The following is a 22,526-nucleotide window of genomic DNA, read 5'->3' as shown; positions in this document are numbered from 1 at the left end:
TCCTATTTGAGTGTTGTAAATAACCTGTATTTCAGCAACCAGCTTTAAGCAAGGAAGCCCCTGATAGAACAGGGAGATAGACAGAGTGTTGGAGACACCATCAAAACTGGTTTTGTGTGCAACTGCTTACAGTGGGAACATTCTAGTTTGTTTAACATAAAGGGGATCCAATAGTGAATCATTCATTTTGCTGTACCATTAATAAAAACAGAACACCTTCTGTTACTGGAATAAGTAAAAAAAATTAAAAAAAAAAAATAAATCAGTAAGTATAAGAACCCTTACATAAGAGCAAGAATAGCATTTTAGAACCATTTGTTATTACACAAAGAGTGTAAGTCCTACAAGCAAAGGTAAAATATGCTGAGCAGGGCAGGCAGAATGGGAGACCCAGTGTAAGATATTTATCATCACAATAAACACTGTACTTGTGGCACTATCACACTTCACACATGTCCAGCTTTTTGCCTTTGTTCTGCACATTCAGATAAGAACATTTGCAGAAAGATCCTCACTGCTAATGAAGGACTTCCTATAATCCAAGAGAAAGGGAATGAGAGATGACTGAGAAAGAAAAGGAGAGTGAATGCTAAGATGTAATACAAGCACTTGCTAAATGACTGTCTTTTGCAGTACTTAAGACTGCACTTGCAGTACTTAACCACACCACAGATGCAGAAACATCATGATAGCCTACTTTGATATTATGATATTGATCCATGGATCTCAAAGGCAGCATTACCTCTGTCCGAGGAAATCAAACAAAACGGTGTGTCCAAGGTTTTGGTGAAGGTGTGTGTGACACTGGGTATTACAGTCCATAATTTTCAGTCGCCTGCTATGCTATGTATTTAGAGAACACTGAAGTCAAAATGCCCATCATAAAGAGCAGCACTATTACAACAGAAGACTAAAGCTCTAAAATTTGGCATTGTGACACTGTGCTTCTACACAATATGAACAAAACAAGATAAGACTACCCTGCCAAGGTATAGTATTTTTATAGTACTCCAGAAGGTGCTTTTTGAATAGCACCAACAATCTAATTTTACACTTAAAACACCTTCCAACTACAGTTTTCCTAAATCCAAATTTCAGGACTACCCTAAAACAAGCTTCTAAGCCTCACCTATACTCCTAAGTATGGCTATAGGGAACACATTTCAATAACTCTGTAATCTTCTGACACACTTTTTGCCACATCCTTGAGATCTAAGAACAGGCAGCCTAAACAAAGCTCCTCAAAACTTCCACACATTGCTGTACTGTACTAAACAAGTCAGAAAGATGCATCAGAACAATATTAACAAATTAACCCTTCCACTAATGAATCTGAGAACACTAGCGAAGAGCAGACTCAACCTGTATTTGAGTTGCCTCACAGTAGGATCCAGATCAACATCCCAGTAAAAATAAGAAAATAAAGGAGGAAAAAATGAGCAAGATTTTGGGTTCTGATATGCTGTCTTTTCTCATGTTCTGCATTTTGTATCTCCATCATAGAATCACAGAATGGCTTGGGTTGGAAGGGAGCTTAAAGATCATCCAGTTCCAATCCACTGCTACGGCAGGGCTACCACTCACTAGATCAGGTACCCAAGGCCCCATCCAACCTGGCCTTTTATACCTCTAGGGATGGGGTCATTGTAAAAATGACAAGGCTACAGTGCCTCATACGTTGGCCCTGGATTTTAGAGGAGGTTTATTTTTCTCTTTTCCAAACCCCACCATTATTCTGCTCTCAGATCTCATTTTGCATGAAATCACTCAGCTTTTTTCAGCCTCAGCAAACTGAATCTCCGCCTGTGACAAGTGTCATTAAGCTGCAAGCAGTACAGGTTCAAAAGAGTAACAGAGAAGCAGTACATTTGATTTCAGAAGTTTATGTGCTTAAAATTTGATATTGCCAATTGCTCATTCCACGCATCCCCCTCCATTCTGTATAAAACAAAATGAATGATAAAAGAGCAATTATCTCAAGCTCTGGGCATTCTTGTTAAATATTTAGGAATCCTATTATAAATTAAAACCCTATCATTTTCACATGACCTCATCGTCATGTCATCTTATTAATACAGCAGCTGAGACTTCTACCATGCAGTCAGATGCACAGTTACTGCTGGCTGGTCCAATTACCCCAGTTCCTCCTGACACTTTGGAGAAGGCCTCTCTCCTTCTTTCCAAAGCTGAGCCATGAAGAGCTCCAGGGGGCAAGAAGGAGATAGCACAAACTCCTGGCTAATGGAGTTGCAGCCTCTGAAGCACATAGACATAAGCACTTCCCTTGTAAAGATAGGTGGAGAACGTTAATGCATTCCTCACAATGGAAGCAACTAGCAGCTGCTGCTGCACAAGAAAATCAGGGTTCCCCTTGCTGCATCCCATTTTCTCACATGTATCAATACTGACAAACCTATATGCAGACTTAACTGAGTACAGGGATTTTCTGCACATGAAAAAAACTGCAGTTATGCATCCCCAGGCCAGACATCTCATTCAGCACCTAGAGGAAAGGCTAGCATAGAACAGAACATCCAGTGCTCCTTGGTTAAGCAACTAAACCCAAACACAAACTTAGGGAAGCTCCCCAGTAAGAATGTCTTTGGTGAGATGGCCACAGCACCAGCAAAGCAACCTCTCCATGCACTTCTCACCCACCTTTCTGTAGCAGGACTCTTCCCAGAGACACAGGCCTCAGTGAGGATGGGCAACATGGGCAACGTATGAACTAACTACAGTTCTCACCAGGTATGGTATTCCACTGCAGACAGGCATTTAGCCTGGAGAAGGGAAGACTCAGGGCCTTACAGCTCTCTACAATGACCTGAAAGGAGGCTGCAGCTAGGAGGGAGTCTGCCTCTTCTCTCAGATAGCAACAACAGGACAAAATGTAATGGCTTCATATTGCACCAGGGGAAGCAGAGATTGGTTATTAGGAAAGATTCCACCTCCAAAAGAGAGGTCAGGCAGTGGCACAGGCTGCCCAGGGAGGTGGTGGAGTCACCGTCCCTGGAGGTGTTCAGGAAAAGCGTAGATGTGGCACTGAGGGATGTGGGTAGTGGGCACAGTGGTGATGAGTTGATGGTTGGACTAGATGGTCATAGTGATCTTTTCCAATCTTGAGTGATTCTATGATTATGTCTAAAATGCGTAATTACTAGCAGAGGATGCAGAATATTTGTCAGGAACAGCTGTAAGATGATTGCTAGGACAGGGAGATGCCTTGTCTAGCACAGGTGAATATATTTCAGTGGTAGGAAAGAACACAGAGATGGCAGGATCACTCAAAAGTCAGGATGAGATTGAAAAGGGATCTTAGTTGCAGTTTTCTAGCTTCTTGAACTGGAGCTCATACCTCTTTCTCTGTGTTGTGAGTGCCCATTTCAGCTGTGCATGTCACATATTTCAAACTAGATTTTAACACTGATAAGGTGCTTCCAGAGATGTAACAGCAGCAGATGCAAAGATGCTGTGTAGGTAGAAGAGCAAAGAACAGAAAGATGCACATCAAAGCTTCATCAGTGTAACAGGGGAAGGAGGAGTTATGACTGCTGCTGGATGCATGAAAAAAGGGAGAACTATTGCTAAAAGGACAGAAAAGTGTTATGAGCTACACACCAGCTTTGAGTGGAATATGATTCCCTGATAACAGACAGAAAAAAAGATCCATGGCATTCTCATAATTTGAGGACATTTACAGTTTTAAACTAGGAAGTGGGACTATGGGTGCAGCCAGTTAATCTGGTCCTGGAGCAGAACATGTATCGAGAGAAACAAGCACCCAGTTCCAACCTTCCTATCTCTCTGACAGAAGCACTGCTTTTCAGACTACTGAAGCTTCCACTTAAAAAACAACCGATAACCAGAAGACAAACAAATAAGCTGTTATCATTTTCTTAGCACCTCATGTAAGCACAGCTTAGCTCTAAGGTTCATTCAGAAGAAAAACACAGACAATAGCAGCTAGAGCCTTAAAGTTACCAGTTATATAACGTATCCTTTATTATGTTTATTACATATGATTGCATTTACGTGGTATATATGATTATTTCTTTAGAAAATATTCTTAACATTAGTTACTATTGTTCTTCATCTGGAAGTCTCTCTTAGCTTGCTGGTACCACACTGGGGCAGGATGTATTTGATACGCCCAAGTATAACAGTAATTCTATTTCAGTCCATGAAATCTCTCTACTGCTTTCAGGTAGATTTCAGAGCACATCACTCCCACAATCTCTGGGCCATGGACAGACTGTGCCTCACAGCACACAAACTCCTGAAGTCAGCGGTGGCCTCTGTACAGTTCCTTGATACACTTATTACATGTAATAATACTTTCCCCTCCTCCCATAGCTGGAATAAGATCGTCAGCATTTTTATGTACCAGCATGAATCAGTCCCATGAAAAAGAACTAGGTTTTTTTTGTTTTTTTTTCTTCATTTTCTGAAAAATAATCCATGTTTTATATTTGCTCGAGTGTATTTCTGGAACATGGAATTCATCTACACAGTCCACCCTTCAGGGCGATATAAAATGGCACAAACACAATTATGTGGAAAAGTCCTTTTGAAGAAAATCTTCAAAGTGTTAAATATGAGCAATTCAACAGCGCTTTCCAATTTATAGCTTTACTTTGTCTTCTCAACTGGAATGCAATGCCCCAGCAGAGCACGCTGGAACAAACTATTCAGGATTCATTTCTTTGTGGGTTCCTTAGAAGTAATTCATAAACTCATTAAAATGTATGCGTGTTTCTCCTGCTGCTTGAATTCAGTGGGGGTTTTTTCCAAAGCAAATTGCTACTGTTTTGTTAGTAACCTCCTATCACTGTGCTCTGCAAATGGCACAGTGGAATTGAGAAGCTCACATTTCTGACCAGTGCTTAGATGCACTTCACTGAATCCAACGATATTAGAGACCTACGGGTTAAATTCTTTGCACTTAAAAGGCTCCATAGCTGCAGTAGCATGCACTGAGTTGAGCCTACAAGGATAAGCAACTTAAGAACTGAGTGTATAGCTCTGAAACGTCATGTATTTGTCTTTCTGTCAACTAACCTTAAGACTGGGGAAAAAAAAAGTCCTGAAAAAAATCTTCTAACTTGGGAGCAAAGTAGCCCTAATTAGATTAACTCAAGCAATACAAAATGCTGTTACATTCCCTCACTAACCAACAGTAACTCATTACAATGAAAGTAGTAAAGAAAAAGGCCTTCCCTGTGGCAATAGCAGGGCTGCTGACCAAAACATACTAGCTAAACACATTAATTGCCTTTGATTTTTAACATGTGCTAAGGACCTCTGTGTCCATCTTACTTACTAAGGACTTAAATGTATTCACTCCTTACAGGAGGATGAAATTCAAATGAATACACACCCCTGCCTGGCTAACTGGAGTTGGATACTGCTTGCAATCAGTTCTATAAAACAAGAAATGGTCCTTCATCGTACAAAGCTCCTGTTTAAAGAATGGAACTCCCTTTCATACAGACACGGTTGGGAAATCAGTTTAAATAACAGCTATATGCTACAGTCTTAACACTGACTTTTAAAAACACCGGGAACTGAGCAAGGCATGGATTTGTTTTGCCAGCAGTGATGGGCCATGGAGTCAGTAGGGCAGCACATGTAGCACAGTTTGCCAGAATGGCTTTCTATTTCCTGAGCATCGCTAACACCAGTTTTCCTTTATATACAGCAGCCCTTATAATAAGCATTTGCCTCTTATACTGGTACTTATTTAATACAGACATTACCCAGTCTGGAAGGCTGTTCTGTCACAATTGCAATAAATAAGTATCTCCTCCCCTATTACTTCTTCTCTCTGTTCCTTTTACAGATAACAGGCCTCCAGACATTCCATCTCATAGGAATACCTGTACTCCCTGCCGGCTTAAGGATGTGAACGGCAAAGTCACACTTCAGAAAGCCCCTCCAAAACACACAAAACAACAACTAAACAAAAAAGCACCGGCACTGAGACTGAAGTTGCCATCACAGCACCCTGACCACGGCGCGCTGAAGAAGCCCAAAGAGAGAAAACAGAAGTCTCTACCGCAGCAACTCGGCACGGCAAGGAGCTCCAGCAGCAGCCCTCCCCGCACTCCCCGCTCCGGTGCCGGCAGCGGGACACCCTCCCGCACCCATCCACAGCACCGGCCGCCGCCGTCCCGACCGAACTCACCTCGCGCCTGCGGTTCCATGACCCCGGACGGGTCGGCAGCACCACCGTCGCCTGGAACGGAGCGGCGGTTCTGACGGCGCTGACAGACACCGACCCGCGGCTGCCTCCGCCCCCGCTACCATCCAGCCCGGCGGATTGCTGCGCCGCCTGCCGGCCCGGCTCTGCCTCGGCTCCCGGAACCCGGGACGACCTCGGGTGGGAGCACGACCCAGCTCCCCTCTCAGAACGAGTTCGAAGCCAGGCAGCCGAGTCCGTCCGCCGCGTTACAGTCACTCGATTTGTTTTCGTTTTCAGGTGATGCCTCCTATAGCACAAGCACAGGGGAGTATCCGAAGGAGTACTGATGTTGTCTGAGCATATACGCATAGGTTGCTCCAAAAGTAACGCTTCCTATTTATTTCCATGGAAACCACAACAGATACAAAGAGCACAGTGAGCGCTGCTTGATAGAGGAAGTTCTCAGTTACAAAACACAATTTTCAACAGCCACCACCATTTGTTAAACATTCTTGCCAGTGATGAACAAGAGCCTGCATGCCATGCTTGTAAAAATCTGCATGACTGTCCAGAATGAGGCTCGTATTTTACATCACTGTTGTCACTGCTGAAATGCACCACTTGCCACCTTACTGTGCTTGTATCCACCCTTCCGTCTCCATCAACATTCAGCAAGTGCCAATGAATATCAGTGGGTGCCATATTTTCTGCAAGGGGAATTCGGTGACACACCTTTGATTCATATGCACTTCCCTGACAGACACCATTTTGTCAGACTGCCCTTCTGCTACCATCCGCCACATGGCAATGAAATGTAACAGTATACTGGTGGGATGTTCAGCCTCTACTGCCATACCACCAGCATCTGCCTGTGTCTTTGTAGCCCAGCATAATAAAATAGGAGGCATTACTTTCAGAGCAGCTCTTGTATTTAGCAATTTACATGAAGATGGAGCCTTTCCATTACGTAGCTCCTTATTTTACCATTCATGATAAGCACTTTGCAGTAATGCAATATAAACATGATGATATATCATCAGCAGTGCAAATTTACTCAAGGTTTTGCTCATGCCAGCATAATTTCCATACTTAGTTATCAATCCACATCAGTTTTGCTTGTGAAAGGGTCCAGAACACTTGTGTTAGCAATACTGCATTGCCACATATTTGCCAGTCAGACACTGTATCTGATTTGTGTGTCTGATACTACTGAGAGCCTTCCAGGACAACCTGAGGACAGGTAGTCTCTTGGGGCCTATACTACTAGAAGGAACAAAAGAATGGAGTGAAGGCAGGAAAAGGAAGCACTGGACATTCTATTCTAGAGCTATTCTAACAGGTAAGTGTTTCAGGTGAAGAGCATCAAATCCAAAAGAAAATGATTATGCAGTGAGGTTAAAGAGGTAATAAATACAACACATTAAAGTACCGTACCGCACTGCAAAAGGTCAGCATTACTTACTTCTCAGCTTTGCTTTTCAAACAATTTAGAAAGTTAAAGCCAAAGAAAACCTTAATTTCTCCAGATATCTAATATCTTTTCCCTAATGCATGCACGCTGCTGGTTTCAAATTTGAATTATTTTAAAACACGAATTATTTTCTCTAGACAGGCTTCTGTGATTTGACATCTCCTCAGGCTGGACTTTACCACTTACAGAAGCATATCAGAGGTTTTTGGATGAACAAATTCCTGTACTTGTGCCATTTCAAATTACAAGGCATCGTTCCACGGCAAGATTTGAGCTTAGGAATGCCACCAACTTCTGCATTAAAAAAACTCCAAACCAAGTCCATGGATATGATCCTCCACAGGAGTACCTTACCAGAAGATCCTATTAGGAATCCACAATCCTGCAAGTAGAACTTTCTTATATGACTAGCAGACTTCTTAAACTTGTTCCAGGCTGCGTGGGAATTACTAGGAAAAATGTATGGAATGAGTTCTTGATATATATTTATTTTACCTTCATGTGAATTATTGTACCTGGAACTGAATGTCATGCCAGGCCTCTTCTAACCCTGAGGCCCAAAGGCCTGAAGACATTGTTCTGTAGTGACTGGGTCTATCTTCGTCAGCTTACGTTCTTACACTTTTATCAGCAGGCTTTCATGGCTCTTCTAATAGTACTGAAATGACTTGCACAACTATTTCAGTGATCTGATGGTAAGGTATTTGAATAGTTTGGTCTTTTTCTTCCTATAGATGTATTTTCACCAGCTGCTTCTAAAGGAGTGTAAGACAAAACACAAGTCTTGTGTGCTTTCTCAAGCTGTTTCAGTGCTTAGTGTTGTATAAAGTATAATCCATGATATAACAATGTACATAAAAGGATGTTTCTTATCAGTAAGAATTAACAACTGTATCTCAATTTTCTTTCGAACATCTTGAATTTATTCTAACAACGGTCTGTGGAACTGAATGTCATGTTGGCTATTTAGCACTGAACACTATGCTGCTATCTCAGGAGAAAATCAGCAGCTTCTTCCAATGAGAAATGCTGCATAGAGAACTTGGATCAAGATCTTTATCTGACATCAACTGACATCTCTATTATAACCAATACAATTCTGATTAGCCACTGAGGTCATGTTCGCTAAATAAGCAGTATGACAGTGAATAGTGACTTAAGGAGAGCAATTCAAACGTTATTTAGAAATGAAAGAAATGCTTTTTCTTCCATTTCTCCACATATTTCTGACTATCCTGTCAAAGGGAAGTGTCTCTTCTTCTCCTTCTCAAACCTTTTCCCAGTTTGTCTGAGAAAAAAATGGGATAATGTGAGCTGAAAAATGAATGTTGAGCCAGTGGGTAAACACACCAGAAAACTCAACATAACCCAGTAAAATAGAATATGAAGATTGCATCAGACTAGAACACATTGATGAAGTGATTGCATAGAAGTATGTTAATTGCTATTTTAATTTGTATATTTGGGCCAGGGAAGTGTGAATTTAACCATGATTAATTGCCAGAATACTGAGGTTCAGCAGTAGAAACTTGGAGACTTTTGGAAGGAAAACCTATGAATCTGGATAGATGATAATTTTTCCAGCAGGCACCAAAGTGCCTACAATGCATTTGAATACAGAAGCTCAGAAATCTCCTAGAGCTGTGTAAAACTGTATTACAGATGTTTATAATGATACAAGCAGGCAATAAATGTGAATGCTTAAGAGCAAAATATCACCAAGAAAAGGACTATTAAAATGGTGTGTATGGCTGACACCTGAAATAGAAACAATGACTAAGCCCCAGTGACTCACCGAGGTTAGACAAGACAGAGAGATTAACCAGTCATTTCCTGAAGGGTGCAGTAAGACATCCAAAATCAGCATACACTTAAGGAGAACCCAGGAAGCATAGGGAGGGGCTCCAAAATGGATGCCACTTGTCTCCACTTGCAAGCAATCCTGGACAGACTGGACATAGAGCCTTGGTGCCTGAATGCTCAGCAAACTGCCCTGGTCTCTGTGGTGAGCACAATGCAAATGTGACAGAGTAAAATCAGCTGTGTTTTAAAATAAAAGATCATGTATTCCTACAAGGCGTTGCACTGAGGTATGTTGTTGCTGCAGCATTGGGGCATTATCTCTTACAAGGTGATTTGACAGTCATGATGTTTGCAGGACTTTCAGAAATGTACAGATACTATGAATAATGTAATAAAGAATTCAACAACCATCCATATAATGTGTTAAATGAAATGTGTTAATTGTTAAAATGAAGAGTCGTCTCTCTTGTTAGAGTGTAAAAGAAAACCTTCACTCTTAGGACCAGGTTCATGGCATCCTACCACAGGGCTCAAAGGTGGTTCAGATGAGCTGCAGCCACAGGAGCACAGAGCTGAATCCTGACAATGGAAAATTGTAAGAAAATGATATAAACTTGCCTAACATATATCTGGAGAGCCATTTTAGGTGTCTTGATGGACTTGAGATGTCCACATAGATCTGCCATATTAAGACACAGGATCTTTTGGGGACCTGTTCAGTGCTCCAAGTAATGTGTCAGCCTTGTGACACAATAGACTTGCTGCTTTGAAACTACTGCAAAATGATGTTTTATTAAGAAAGTCAACTCGGCAAATCTATATTTTAATTAAAATTGTAATGAGTCAAAACTGATCTCTGATACAGATTCAATGCAGTTTCATTTTAATTCAGCATAACTCATACAGATATTTGCATCTTCTTAGAACATTATCATCATACCCAAAAGGTAAGAATATCCTAATTGCAAGGGTATGTTTTGTTTTCCCAGTGTAGCTAAGAAGCGAAGTTAAACTGGGACTACTTCCATGGGATTAGACAGCATTCATTTGTATGTGTGCACTGGGAAGCTGATACACAAGCTACTTTTGGGAAGCATTTAATTCAACCTCTTAGAGGAGCTCTCTATTTGAAGTGATGTCGATAATGTTGGAAAGCCTAAAAAATCTAATTCTTTCAGTATAATTGGGTTTAACATCCATTTCTACAGTTTATATCCTGCATCAACAGGCTGCAGTAGAAGTGCATCCTGCCACATGATGAGGAGTGACCAGAACAACACGAAAACATTCCTGCCTATTTATCTGGATAAAATACTTAAAATATAGTAGAACTGAATGACAGACTTCATCCTTATTTTTGATATGTCTGTGTACTTTACTTTTTACCCAAGTCTAAGCAAATTCTTGTTAAGCCTCAGCTTTACTCATGCAGTAAACTGACATCCCTGCAGTCTGTGGTGTTGTGAATTCTGCATTCAGGGAGAGTCACAATGACACGAGGATGAAGCTGGAGGATGCGTGATCTACAAAGCACACTCCTCTCAAAGGCTTGAAATGAAGCACTCCATTACTCAGAGTACGTCTGCAAAAAGCTTTCTGAGGCACACAACAGAAGCAATCTGCATTTCAGGGCAGCCTGCCTGAGCTCCAACTCAGATGGTTGCACAGATAGCCCCAGCCAGCAAATTCAACTGAAGGCAGAGTCACATTCTCTTACAGAGAGGCAGAGGTTATACAGGAGAATTGTACAAAGGACTTTTTGTAGACTTCATAAAACTCAGTACATCTCCCTTGCATTTGTCCTCAGTGCTCCCAGTTCCCTCCCTTCCCTTTCCCTTTCCCTTCCATCTAAAAACACACCTATACATATTTTGGTCTTGCTTAGCCATTTGCTGGCATCTGACACTGGCAAACTGAAAGGGAATTTTTTGCCTGCTTCTGCATACATCTACAATCACCAGCCTTTCTCTCTGTGGGCTCATTCTCCCTTTCTGATGCTGAGCAAACTTCAGCAATCTAATGGCTTTATTTTTTTTTTTGCATGTGATTTCCTAAAATTTGGTCAAGATCTCCCATGAGATCCGTCAAAGTTTCATCCCCTTTTTGACAAGTTCAGAAGATCTGTGAGAAACATAACATTACAAGCTGTAGGTGTAGCAAGGTGCTGACCTTCCAAGCTTTCCAAGTTTACTGAAGGCTGTGCATGCTTCTCACTTACCGCAAGCAGAATTCCAGGCTTATTTAACAACAATTTCAAACAGAAAGTGGAGAACTAAGTCTACATCTGTAGGCTAAGTCTACATCACCTAAACACTGTGCTTATGTGTCTAAAGAGTAGATTTTAAGAGAGGAATTTCAATGGTAACGATAATTTCCTTTTCTGATAAGCTGAGTTCCATCTTTTTTTATCTACAGCAATATAGAGGAGCACTTTCTGTACCAGATACTTCTCAGAAAGGCAGGAGAAGTCAATCCAAATAAATGCTTTGAGTTATTCAGTGACATCAGGAAAACTACAATTGATGAAACATTGGGATTTTCCATTCAGTGTTTCTCAGGTTGGTTTGCTGCAGTTTTAGTTCCTGACTGGCAGATCTCCAGAGATCTGCTTGCCTGTCTGTCTATTCATCCTCTTCAGCTGTATGCTCTTATCTTAAGTCTACTTCTCATTAAGGGGATTTTTTTTCTGAAACAAAAATGTTATTTTAATAAGAGATTTCCAGTAACACAAAAAGTTCCTCCTTTATTCTTATTTGGTAAGCACACACCGTCAAAATTACAAACATTTATGAAACAAGAAACCTGGATAATTATAGATCATTTTACCCCACAGGTAGATCAATTATTTCTTTAATCAAGTTATACATATATTAAGTGCTATTCACATCCAGGCTGGTATTAATTGAAATGAAGCGTGATTACTGAATAATTTTAAATCTCAGCAGATTGCAGAGTTTGGCCTAGCAAAGGACTTTGTTGTTTCTGTTTCTCTGGAATCAAATTAATCATGCTGTTACAAATTCTGTATTCCGTATCTGCTCATTTTGTCTGCCCACAGACGACTCTTTTGCAGACATCCTTTACCATAACATTATAGAATTATAAAGTTTGGAAAAGATGTCTAAGATCCAGTATTCCAACAGTCAATCTATCCCCATCGTGCCCACTAACAATATCCCTCAGTGCCACATCTACACATTTTTTGAACACCTCTAGTGACAGTGACTCCACCAGCTCCCTGAGCAGCCTGTTCTGATTCATCACCACTCTTTTGGAGAGGAAATTTTTTCCTAATAACCAACCTGAATCTCCCCTGGTGCTGCTTGAGGCCATTCTCTCAAGTCCTTTCACTGTTATCTGAGAGGACAACAACCCCTCCCGCCACTCACTCTAGACAAGCTCCAGGGCCTCAATGTCTTTCTCACAGTGAAAGGCTCAAAACTGAACACAGTTCAATTGGTTGTTAGAGGTGGAATACTCGTACCTATCTCCATTCAAGAACATTCTATGGCCAACAGGGTATAGTTAAGCAAGACCAGTGACAATGGAGGTTACTAGTTCTTTTCCCATGTTATAGAACTTCATATTTAAGGCATCGCAAAGAACAAGACACCAAAAAATTCCGAAACTTTAACTTAAAACATGTATTTCTATGTAGATCATGTGCAAATAAACTCAACTTCCATACATTAGACTGAAAAATACTGAGACTGAATACTAATACTGAGTATATTCCAGCTGATACAATGATTGATACAAGTTAAAATTGCTGGAAGAAGAAGAAGCATTTAAATCAGATGGTTTTCTAGAGAAAATCTCAGGAACATCTTTTAATAACCTCATTGAGGTGTATTCAAGGATTCTTTAGCAACCTTTGTAACACGCAACTAAGGAGTTGTCTGGTTTGGTACTCCTGACTGCAACGAACGAGCAGTACACCATTTAACCACTTGATGGTGCTAAATGCTTTACACACAACAGAAGTTATTAACGCATCAAAAACTACTCATCTTTTGAAATACAGTTCAAGTTGAAGCTTGAATCATATTTCACTTTAATGGGAAACATACATCTGTCATTTGATGTCATGGATATCTGAAGATTTGGTGTTACTGCTCACCTACTATAACTTTAGCACTGAGAACTGTTCTAAGTGGGTATGTGTGCCAATGATTCATCTTGCCTCCTCTTCTCAAATCCCCACCCACCTGGTATTTGCATTCAGTAGGTAATGACAGCTTGGTATGCACAGCTCTCTGATGGGTTCCTTTTGCACATACACATCCCTGCCAGCATGTCTACCCCATAGTTATTTCCTTTCCAAAATCAGCATCCTGTCCTCACCCTTTGGAATACTCTCATTTATATTCAAGTCTAAATATAAACAAACCTACTTGTGCAGCTTGACTCACCAGTGGAAGGAGGTTGATTCCCTAAGAGCAGGTATGAGGGTTGCAGTAAGCACCCTGTCTAGGCCTTTTTCTCAGCCCGATTACTGCACCATAAGCTTAAGGAAGTCTGTGGATGCTTTCCAAAAGTATGCATATTTTGTGACCTTTCAGCCTGGATTCAGGGAGAATAATATACAGGATGCATGGGAATGACATATCTGGAGAAGTGAAAGTGATTGCAGCCTGGCACCTCGTCAGACCAGGCTGTGCCATCATCATTCTTCTACAGCACTGAGGAAACAACCCAAGAGAGAATGTTTTGCCTCTCTGCACACCTTCATGTACCCTCATTGCTGGCTGTACCTTGTGCCTTCAGAGGCTGGGAGAAAAATGCTTGTCAAGGTATTTTTGTAAGGGGAAACTGTGAAAGCGATACTGAGTGTAAGTGTAGAGGAAAGAAACAAAAGCCTGCCAGAGCACGATTAGAACCAATGTGCAAAATCATACCACTGCCTCCCAAACTCTACCATGCACTCAAAGCACTTTTCAAGGCAGGCTTTTCCTGTAAAACTGGTCTTGCTTCCAACTTTTCAGCTAGCTCCAGTTTTAAATCTATTCAGAGGTTTTACTACTCTATGTTTTGTTTGAAAGGACATTTCTGTCTGTTCTGTGCAATACCTCTGCCATCACTGCTCTCCTACTCAGTTTTTCTTTTCAGCTTCCACCCTGCTCAGCTCAGGTGGGATCCTTGGCACAGGCCAGCCCTTCCAATGGGCACTGACACCAAAAACCTTTCTGTTCCCAATTAATAAATAGAGCTGCTCTAGTCTTAGGCCACCTGTGGTGGGAGGGATCTTTTAGCATACATGAAGCATACGTGCTTCATTGTGATTGCACATATTGTGCAATGCCGCCTTGTTGCAAGTGCTGCTGCTTAAACGTAAGGATGAACGTAACGACTAATGAACTTCATGTAATCAGACAGGACTAAACAAATAGTTCAGTGATTAATAGGGTTCAAATTATACACATACACATATAATAGGTACATAGTGACACATTTAATGAATACTGCAACATGCAATGAAGTATATAGATAAAATCCAGACGTGCATGAGGTGTGCTTGCCACAGGATACTCTGATTAATGAAAATCTTTGTCTATTCAAAATTGATTGGGAAAACTCACTTAAGAAATAACTGTTGGAACAATTAGACTGAAAAATACCACTTCTCTTCAGAAGACTTTCTGGGAGAGTGCTTAACAAGTTCGTATATTATCCCAGTCACGTATTATCAGACTGCTTGATCCAGCACAAGTGTTCCTGTTAAGGTAGTTCCAATTACTTGCACTGACAGGAGTTGATGCATAAACAGATGATATTTGTGAGTTGTATCAGTTACCTGAAAACATCATATTAGGCAATCTTAGCACGTACAAAAGTATGTTGGCCACCAAAACAGTTTCTGGAGTGAGTGAGTGAGTGATGACTAATTTTCCTTCTCACGTTAGAAGAACACCAGGCCATTTTCATCTAGTCAGTTCTTATGTTTTATTCCCAGCCAATGCTGCATAGCTCCCAACTAAAAGCTCTTCCTGTCTCTTTAGGATGACTAGCAGAGGATCCTCCATTTAGAATTTAAACACCAACATACATCTAGTTGCAGCTTATCATGACCTGCACATACAGCAGCTTCTGAGGGAAAACGCTACTCACTGCATCAAACAGATTTCTCAGGATGCACTACTCATGCTGTGGCTCTCTGGCTTAGTAACATGTACAGAGGCCAGAGACAAAGTAACAAAACATTGTGTTTGATAGACTACGTCAAATCTGCAGAGAACTGGAACTTATACGCTGAGGCAGCAACATACCAAGGAACTTGAGTGACAGGGGTATATTGCCGCCAGTGGAAGTCTCCGCAGGGTCAACAGAACTGCAGGTGACTCTGTCTTTCCTCTTCAGTTGTACATAAAAAATGGAGATAACTGGAACTTCAAATACCTTTGAACTCATGCACAGTAAAGCACAGAGTATGCATCTGGCTTAAATCTATTTTGAAAACATAATTCTAGTCTCCTACCCTGCTAAACTTTGTAAAGATCTCTGCTTTTACCCAACACTTTTCAAACAGTTCCTGCCCCTTTAAAACATGAGTCTGGGCTGCATTCTCAAATAAGACAAAACAATGTACTTCCAAGTATGTGGCATCTTTTCAAAGATACCTCACATCCATCAGACCCACCGAGGTCACGCAGTGACATCATCCAATTTCAGTGCATTTATGAGCAGTACTCCAGTGATTATGTCTACTTCAATTTAGCATTCTGTTCTTGGGCAAGAAGTATAATATCCTTATTCAGTGAAATGGCTGCTTTTTTTTTTTTTTCTTTTTATTACATGCAAAATGTCTCATAAAAATTCCTTAATTTGATTTATAATAGCAAACATGTTTGATGTGCTGTTCTTCTACTAGTTCATTTTTAACTTTCATTAACTCCTGCACAGTTTCATTAAGTGCCTGGTAACAGAAGAGCACGTCACACCATATTACTTAAACATGATGTAAACCAGTAACACACAATAAATCTAATGTCACATCTCTTAACCTACTTGATCATTTCCCTTTTCTGGCAAGGTGGGCTGTCAATAGAATAAGCAGCCTTGAACAAGACAGGTTCAGCAAAATGAAGTACTTTATCACCTAAGGCTTCACATTTTTGCCAATATAACCAAACTGAATAAGAAAGCTTTCTTCCACGTGTAGTTGTATTTAACTACATTGGACCTTTTGAAAGTGATCTGTTATTGATGCTTACCCCTATTTAAGTAAGGAGACAGGCTTAGATGGGATGCATGGCTCCTGATGAACCAACGTTTTGAGGATATTTGTCTGCTAGGGGGAAACAAAAGGCAAGGCTGCCTTCACCCAATAATTTACTGTCTCCAGGCTGGAATGGAACATGTGGGAAAGCATTTGCTTCTGTATCAGCAGTCAGAAATCAGCAAATTTATCCAAGATGAAGTAACTTTACTCCAGAAAAACATGCCCATGAGGAGTACTTAACTGGCACAGATATCACAGCATAACTGCTTTGCATTAGCTACATTGGTCGACTGCTTTGCCCCCGGTTTCTTTACACCCCTAGTAATTCACCATGGCTTGTTCTCTTGATTAGAGCAATGCCTCAACTGAACATCTTCAGGTCTCTTTTCCCACATCAGAAAATTTCAGAAAGGAAGCTGTTATGACGTTAAGAAAGCTTAAGAAAGTTGAAAAACACACACTGGTAACATTACTTGTAGCATTTAAGTTTATGCCAACAGATATAATCCAGATGGAGTCTTCAGCCTTTTATCACTTGTTCTATTTTAGAAATGATCCATGGGTGAAGATCTGTGGCTTTGATAGTAACACAGTGATGATTAAAGTTTGTAAAGTAACTTCCAATTTGATACATAGATTTCACATTTTTTTACTTACTTGATTATGCATATGAGCCACCAACTGTATAATGTATTCTTACAAAATCCATGTGTTTTAGCTAAGGAAATATGAATGGGAAGGAAGGTGTGATGTTCCTGGTTACCTGACCAGACCTGCAATGGGTAGCAGTCAGGCCATGCAGGCACACAGACTCTCAGCACTGTGGGACATGCCAGACTTACCCCTCAAGCAGACAGGGAGTGTGGCAGCTAAGAACAGGCAACCACCACCGCAGCAGTTCCTGCAGCTCATGTTTAAGCTGCCTTTTTGGGGCACTCCTCATCTGTTAAGCTGTCAGCTGGACTAACAGATCTGGCAGAGGCAGCTGCTTCTCACTTATCCCCTGCTCAGGCAGAGCCATGCCATAGGCTGACGAGGGGCCCCTGTGGAGGATCGGTGTTTATGAATCATGATGATGACTATCATGCTTCATGCCTGAATACTTACTTATGGGTAGAGGAAAGCCAGTCTTCTCTGTCTGACATCGTACTGCTCTAAGGAAGATAATACAAAGAAAACATAGAACAAGGACAGTTTAATAAATAAGTGTGAAATGGAGACCATGTGTTGCCCACCATCTAAGTAACCTGTTTTTTTGTTGTTGTTCTCTTTGTTTTTTAAATAGCACAGTAATTGGAGTGGTGACATAAAGCTCTTGCTGTAAAGGAACTTGAGAAAAAGGCAACAACACACACTGAAGGTCCAAAACACTGAAGGCTTTGTTGGAAAGCTGTACCGAATTAATGTTTGGTTTGGCAGAGGTTTGCCAATAGCCAGTTTATTGCGGGCTTTGACTTGTCCATCACCTCATAAAATCCATATGAAGTTACAATGAAACCATGAATTTAAGACGCATTTCAATAAATAATAAGCATATGGCAAAACTGAAAATTATAGAATATGTTGTTTGACAATAAAAAAAATGCTAAAACCCAGAAGCCTTGAGGGAAGCTCTGAGAAGTGAGGCCTCTCACTGTGGCATGGCAGCCCCCTCACAGCATGCTGTTGCTGTTCACGCACTGGTTTTCTTGCAGTCACAGCCCAAAGTCTTTTCTGCTCTTTAACACTATTTTGGTGCCATGTGCGGAATACTCAAGGCTTCTGTTACTGCTGTTTGACAAGATACAAGCAAAAAGAAACTCTGTACCCAAGCTTCCAAGCCAAGGGTAGCAGGAAAAGGGTGGACTGGGAGACGCCCTTGGTTATACAGGAGCAGAGCCTTCAGGACAGCTTCTCTGCACACCAGTTGATAGCCAAAGGCTGCCCTGCCAGCTTCAGGCCTGGGTAAAACCCAGGGCCAGAATCCTCCTGTGTTCACTGTGCCTAAGAAAACTAAGCCAAGCTCAGAAGAGAAAGAAGACACACATAAATGGGCAGTAGGCACTTAAAACTGTAGATGCCTCATTAAAAGACATAGGCTTCTGGGGAGAAGCAGGTGGAGCCTGGACCAATACAGAACATGGAGATGGATGTGTCCATTGCCCTTACTGCATAAAGAGAATAATGCTCACCTTCAGGTCACTTAATATTACAATAGGTGAATTGTTAAGGAAGAAGAAAGAACAGCTGGGGAGAGGCTGAAGTGACTATGAGTGGATGCAAAGAAAAGATAAGGGGACAAGTACGATAAAACTAGGTTGAGGCAAGAACTCTGCCTATATGAGGGAACAAAATTAGGTGATGGTGAGAAAACAGCACACTATAAAGCAGACAGGTTTCCACCACTTCAGAACTTTGCCAATCAGTGTTTTATCTAGAAGCATCTCTGCCTGAAAAGCAGGATAGCATTTTCCACAGGAAGTAGGATGGGGAAGGCCATCCCCAGCAGATCAGTGCTGGAATCTACTTTGCCATTTGCCCTGCCTAGTGACCTTCAAGGACAGAAAGATGATAAAAGGCCAGATAAAGGCTCTAAGGAATGAAACATCCTACCTCTGACAGGAAACAAAACCAGATGTCTGGGAAAGGAAGAGAGATAATGCAACCAAAAGACTACGACCCAAGAACGGGTATTTGCACTTTTAGTGGCCCGCGACAAATTTCTCTTGTAATTTGTTCTGCTTTGCCACATCAACATCTACAATATCCTCTGGCAGGAGATTCCACAAACCTCTTACCGTTTGCATACCACCTCTTCTTTGCTACAACTCCTTCTAGCCTCATTTGATGCTCACTAATTCATCTGATAAAGGAATACTCCATCATTACCCTTTCTTGCCACACTTAAATAGAGACCTGTTAGAACCAAACCAATCGTGCCAGCCTTCGCCTACATCTACTCCATTTCACCTGAGGAAGTTCAACAAATAGTTCTAATCTAAATGCATTTAAATACATGCTTGCTGCTCCTGATAAATAAACTTACTAGGCTGGAGAGGGTGTTTGCTTTTCCAAAGTATGACGATATTACCCATGGAGCTGCTGATTTTTGTTTATAGTTCCATTCTCACTAACCAGTACTTAATGTATCCTGCATTTCATCACACCAGTGTCTGGCTATGCCAAGCTACTAAGCACACACAACAAATTGAAACAGATTGATTCAAAGTTTTTTGGAATGTTAATTTAATAGTTAACATTTAAATTTCATTTTCTTGCAAGCAGGCATAAATCCATCCATTATGTAGGGAAAATACATCTCTTTCCTATAGTCACTATTTCAAGTACTATTATAACCACTGAAACAGATGTGTCTAAAAATCATGGCTTTTTCCCCAATAATTTATGTGAAGCACATTCATCCCAGTTTCTCAGAAAAGTAACAGGTTGTTTACAATCAAAGCCTTCTTTTATGTCTTGTCAAACATATTGAGACTGCAAGGGAGAAACTAGCCTTTCACTGCAGTTTCAGCTGTAAGTATATTTCTTTGGACTCCTGAGCATCCTTAATTGGTATGATGGGCTTTTTTGGAGGAGGGGGGTGGTGAGGTGCAGGGAAGACAAAAAGACTCACCATCGGCCAGAGGCACCAAGCATGGAGCTCCATCTGTCTATTTTATGACAGAGAACTTTCTTTCCAGCCTTATTTTCTACAAAACCGAAATGTAGATGAATGCATTACCTTGTCTGCTGTTCTGGCTGCTTGTACATAAACACACCTAGGCTATTTTTAAACTCAGCATTAAAAAAACTCTCCAGTAAGTCAGACAAAAAAACTTCACATTCACATTGTCACTTCATTGGCACAAAAACTAAAATCAGTTCCTTTTTCTGAGAAAGGCACCTGACTCAATTAACAGCTCACAAGTTTCAAGTTTACAGCCAGCTACAATGAAGACTGACTTCTTTAAATACCTCACTGGAATATGGAGCTTTAGCAAGTGGTTCTACAAGGGAATGAAATAATTTGATCACAGTGTAATTTTTTTTTCCTAACATTTTAATGTCTTTATTAATAAAGTAAAATTGTGTTGTATACTAAGATGCTTTAAAAAGAAAAAATGAAAGAGGGTAGCTCAGAGATAAAACCACATAATTGGCCATATTTTGCATTAAAAAAAAAAACAAACATCCAAGAAATAATTCTTACCTATTATTTAACTTTTAAAACACTGTATCACAATCACATTAATCTTTGTGATCCAAACACGAAGATTCTGAAGTTAGTACTTCCATGTGATTTTTAAGAAGCTATTACCTAACAATCATAAATTTATGCATTTATTTGGAACTGGTTCACTAATATTTACAAATAGAACTGTTTGAAGAAAGTGAAACAGACAGCTTTTCTCTTTTTGAAAACTTTATTAGGTAGACATTACTAGATGACATTGTAAAACCCCTTGTGTGCAAGTGAATGAACTCGACATCTTCTCACAATTCATTAGATTCACAACCCCCCCATGGCTTCAAAATGTTAGTTTTAAGTTGGAGTGCATTTGAGCGCTACTTTACATTCTTCTGTTTCATCATGAGGGAGCACTTCTTCAGTTTGTTAATAACAAGGGATTGGGATATCAGTGTAAGTGAAAGGAATGCTTTGAAAGGAAATGAAGAACCGTAAGTCTAGACTTACAAGCTTCACTCTCAATACAGACACCAGAATCATCGCATAGCCTTTTAAACTGAACTGCCTACCACGAATGTGATTGTATTTAGCAAAGTGAAGCAGTACAGAGACATACCCACTACTGAATACTAGTGAGGTAACATATTGAAAACCAACTGTTAAAAAATTCACTTACTTTCAAAAGGTCCTGTCCAGCAGGACAAACATTGGCAGAACAACTTCCCTTGTATCCATGCATGTACATGTGCATATACAGCCTGTGTCATCTATAGCTTTTTAAAGAACAGGATTTTAGTTATACATTCATCAGGACAGGTTTAAAATCATACATTACTATGGTAAATTCAACAGAGGATTCCAGTGAGCCATTTCTAGACCTCCTAAACTAAAAGGCACTCTGAAGAGGGTAGCAAGAAATAATCCTCACGCTGAAAGAAACTGAAGCAGCCACAAAGGTACATTATTCAACAAGAATTACTGATATAAATTGAACACACCACCTTGAATTATTTGTAAAATATTGCCCAGGACTACCAAACATCTCTGTCAAGTTACATCATGAAGACCATTGATGCTATTCTATGCAACAAGCATAGTTATCAGCTAAAAGCAAAAGACATGTACCAGAAGAACTTAACAGCATTTTGGTTGTGTGCCTGCTGGCTTTAAGAGAGCAGAATGATTCCCAAGATGTTTTTTTCTTAAATAAACAGCAACTCTTGGAAGTGTTGGAAGTATTCTGACGTGGTGCCTCATTCAGTGGATTACAGAATGACATAGTTCATGACTAGAAGTTGGAGATAATACTGAAATAGAATCTATTTGTATCAAATTCCCTACCACCAAAAACTGCAGATTTGAAAGCCGAGTCCTGATTAAGCACTCACGTATGATGTGTTATGAAGTGATACTCCAAGTGACAGCCACATAACTAATTAAGAACTCCAGCAGGAGAAAAGGCCTCTTATGCAGTTCAGAAAAAAACTAATGAATTTCAAGCAAAAAGGTCCAAGAAGATAATTTTCTCATCTTCATCTTTTTCCCTCTTTCCTTCCCGAATTCTTAGCAGAGGAAATTGAACGCAGTGAAAATGTTTTTATTACGAATCTACAATAAACAGACTTCCTAAACATTTTTCATCTAACACCCACCAGTCATCAGCTCTCAATTTCCTTCTGATAAT

The 22,526-nt window shown here is 40.4% G+C and overlaps 1 protein-coding gene across 6 annotated transcripts in view; it reads right to left on the bottom strand.

Annotated features, from left to right (window-relative positions):
- TPD52L1 (TPD52 like 1) overlaps positions 1–22,526 on the bottom strand; it is a 124,388-nt gene that overhangs the window by 42,773 nt on the left and 59,089 nt on the right. The window contains exon 1 of one of the 6 annotated variants that reach the window (XM_072331527.1): positions 6,185–6,361. The exons of 4 other annotated variants lie outside the window; for them this stretch is intronic. In XM_072331527.1, coding sequence (XP_072187628.1) covers positions 6,185–6,203 — 19 coding nt within the window. In that variant the 5' untranslated portion in view covers positions 6,204–6,361. Of the gene's footprint in view, positions 1–6,184; positions 6,362–22,526 lie in introns of those variants that run through there. One more of the 6 variants, XM_072331526.1, reaches the window with a different exon arrangement.

Source organism: Excalfactoria chinensis, chromosome 3, assembly GCF_039878825.1.
Source record: "Excalfactoria chinensis isolate bCotChi1 chromosome 3, bCotChi1.hap2, whole genome shotgun sequence".
Lineage (NCBI taxonomy): Eukaryota > Metazoa > Chordata > Aves > Galliformes > Phasianidae > Excalfactoria > Excalfactoria chinensis.
Note: the sequence above shows the minus strand (reverse complement) of the source record. Positions and strands in the feature narration are given on the sequence as shown.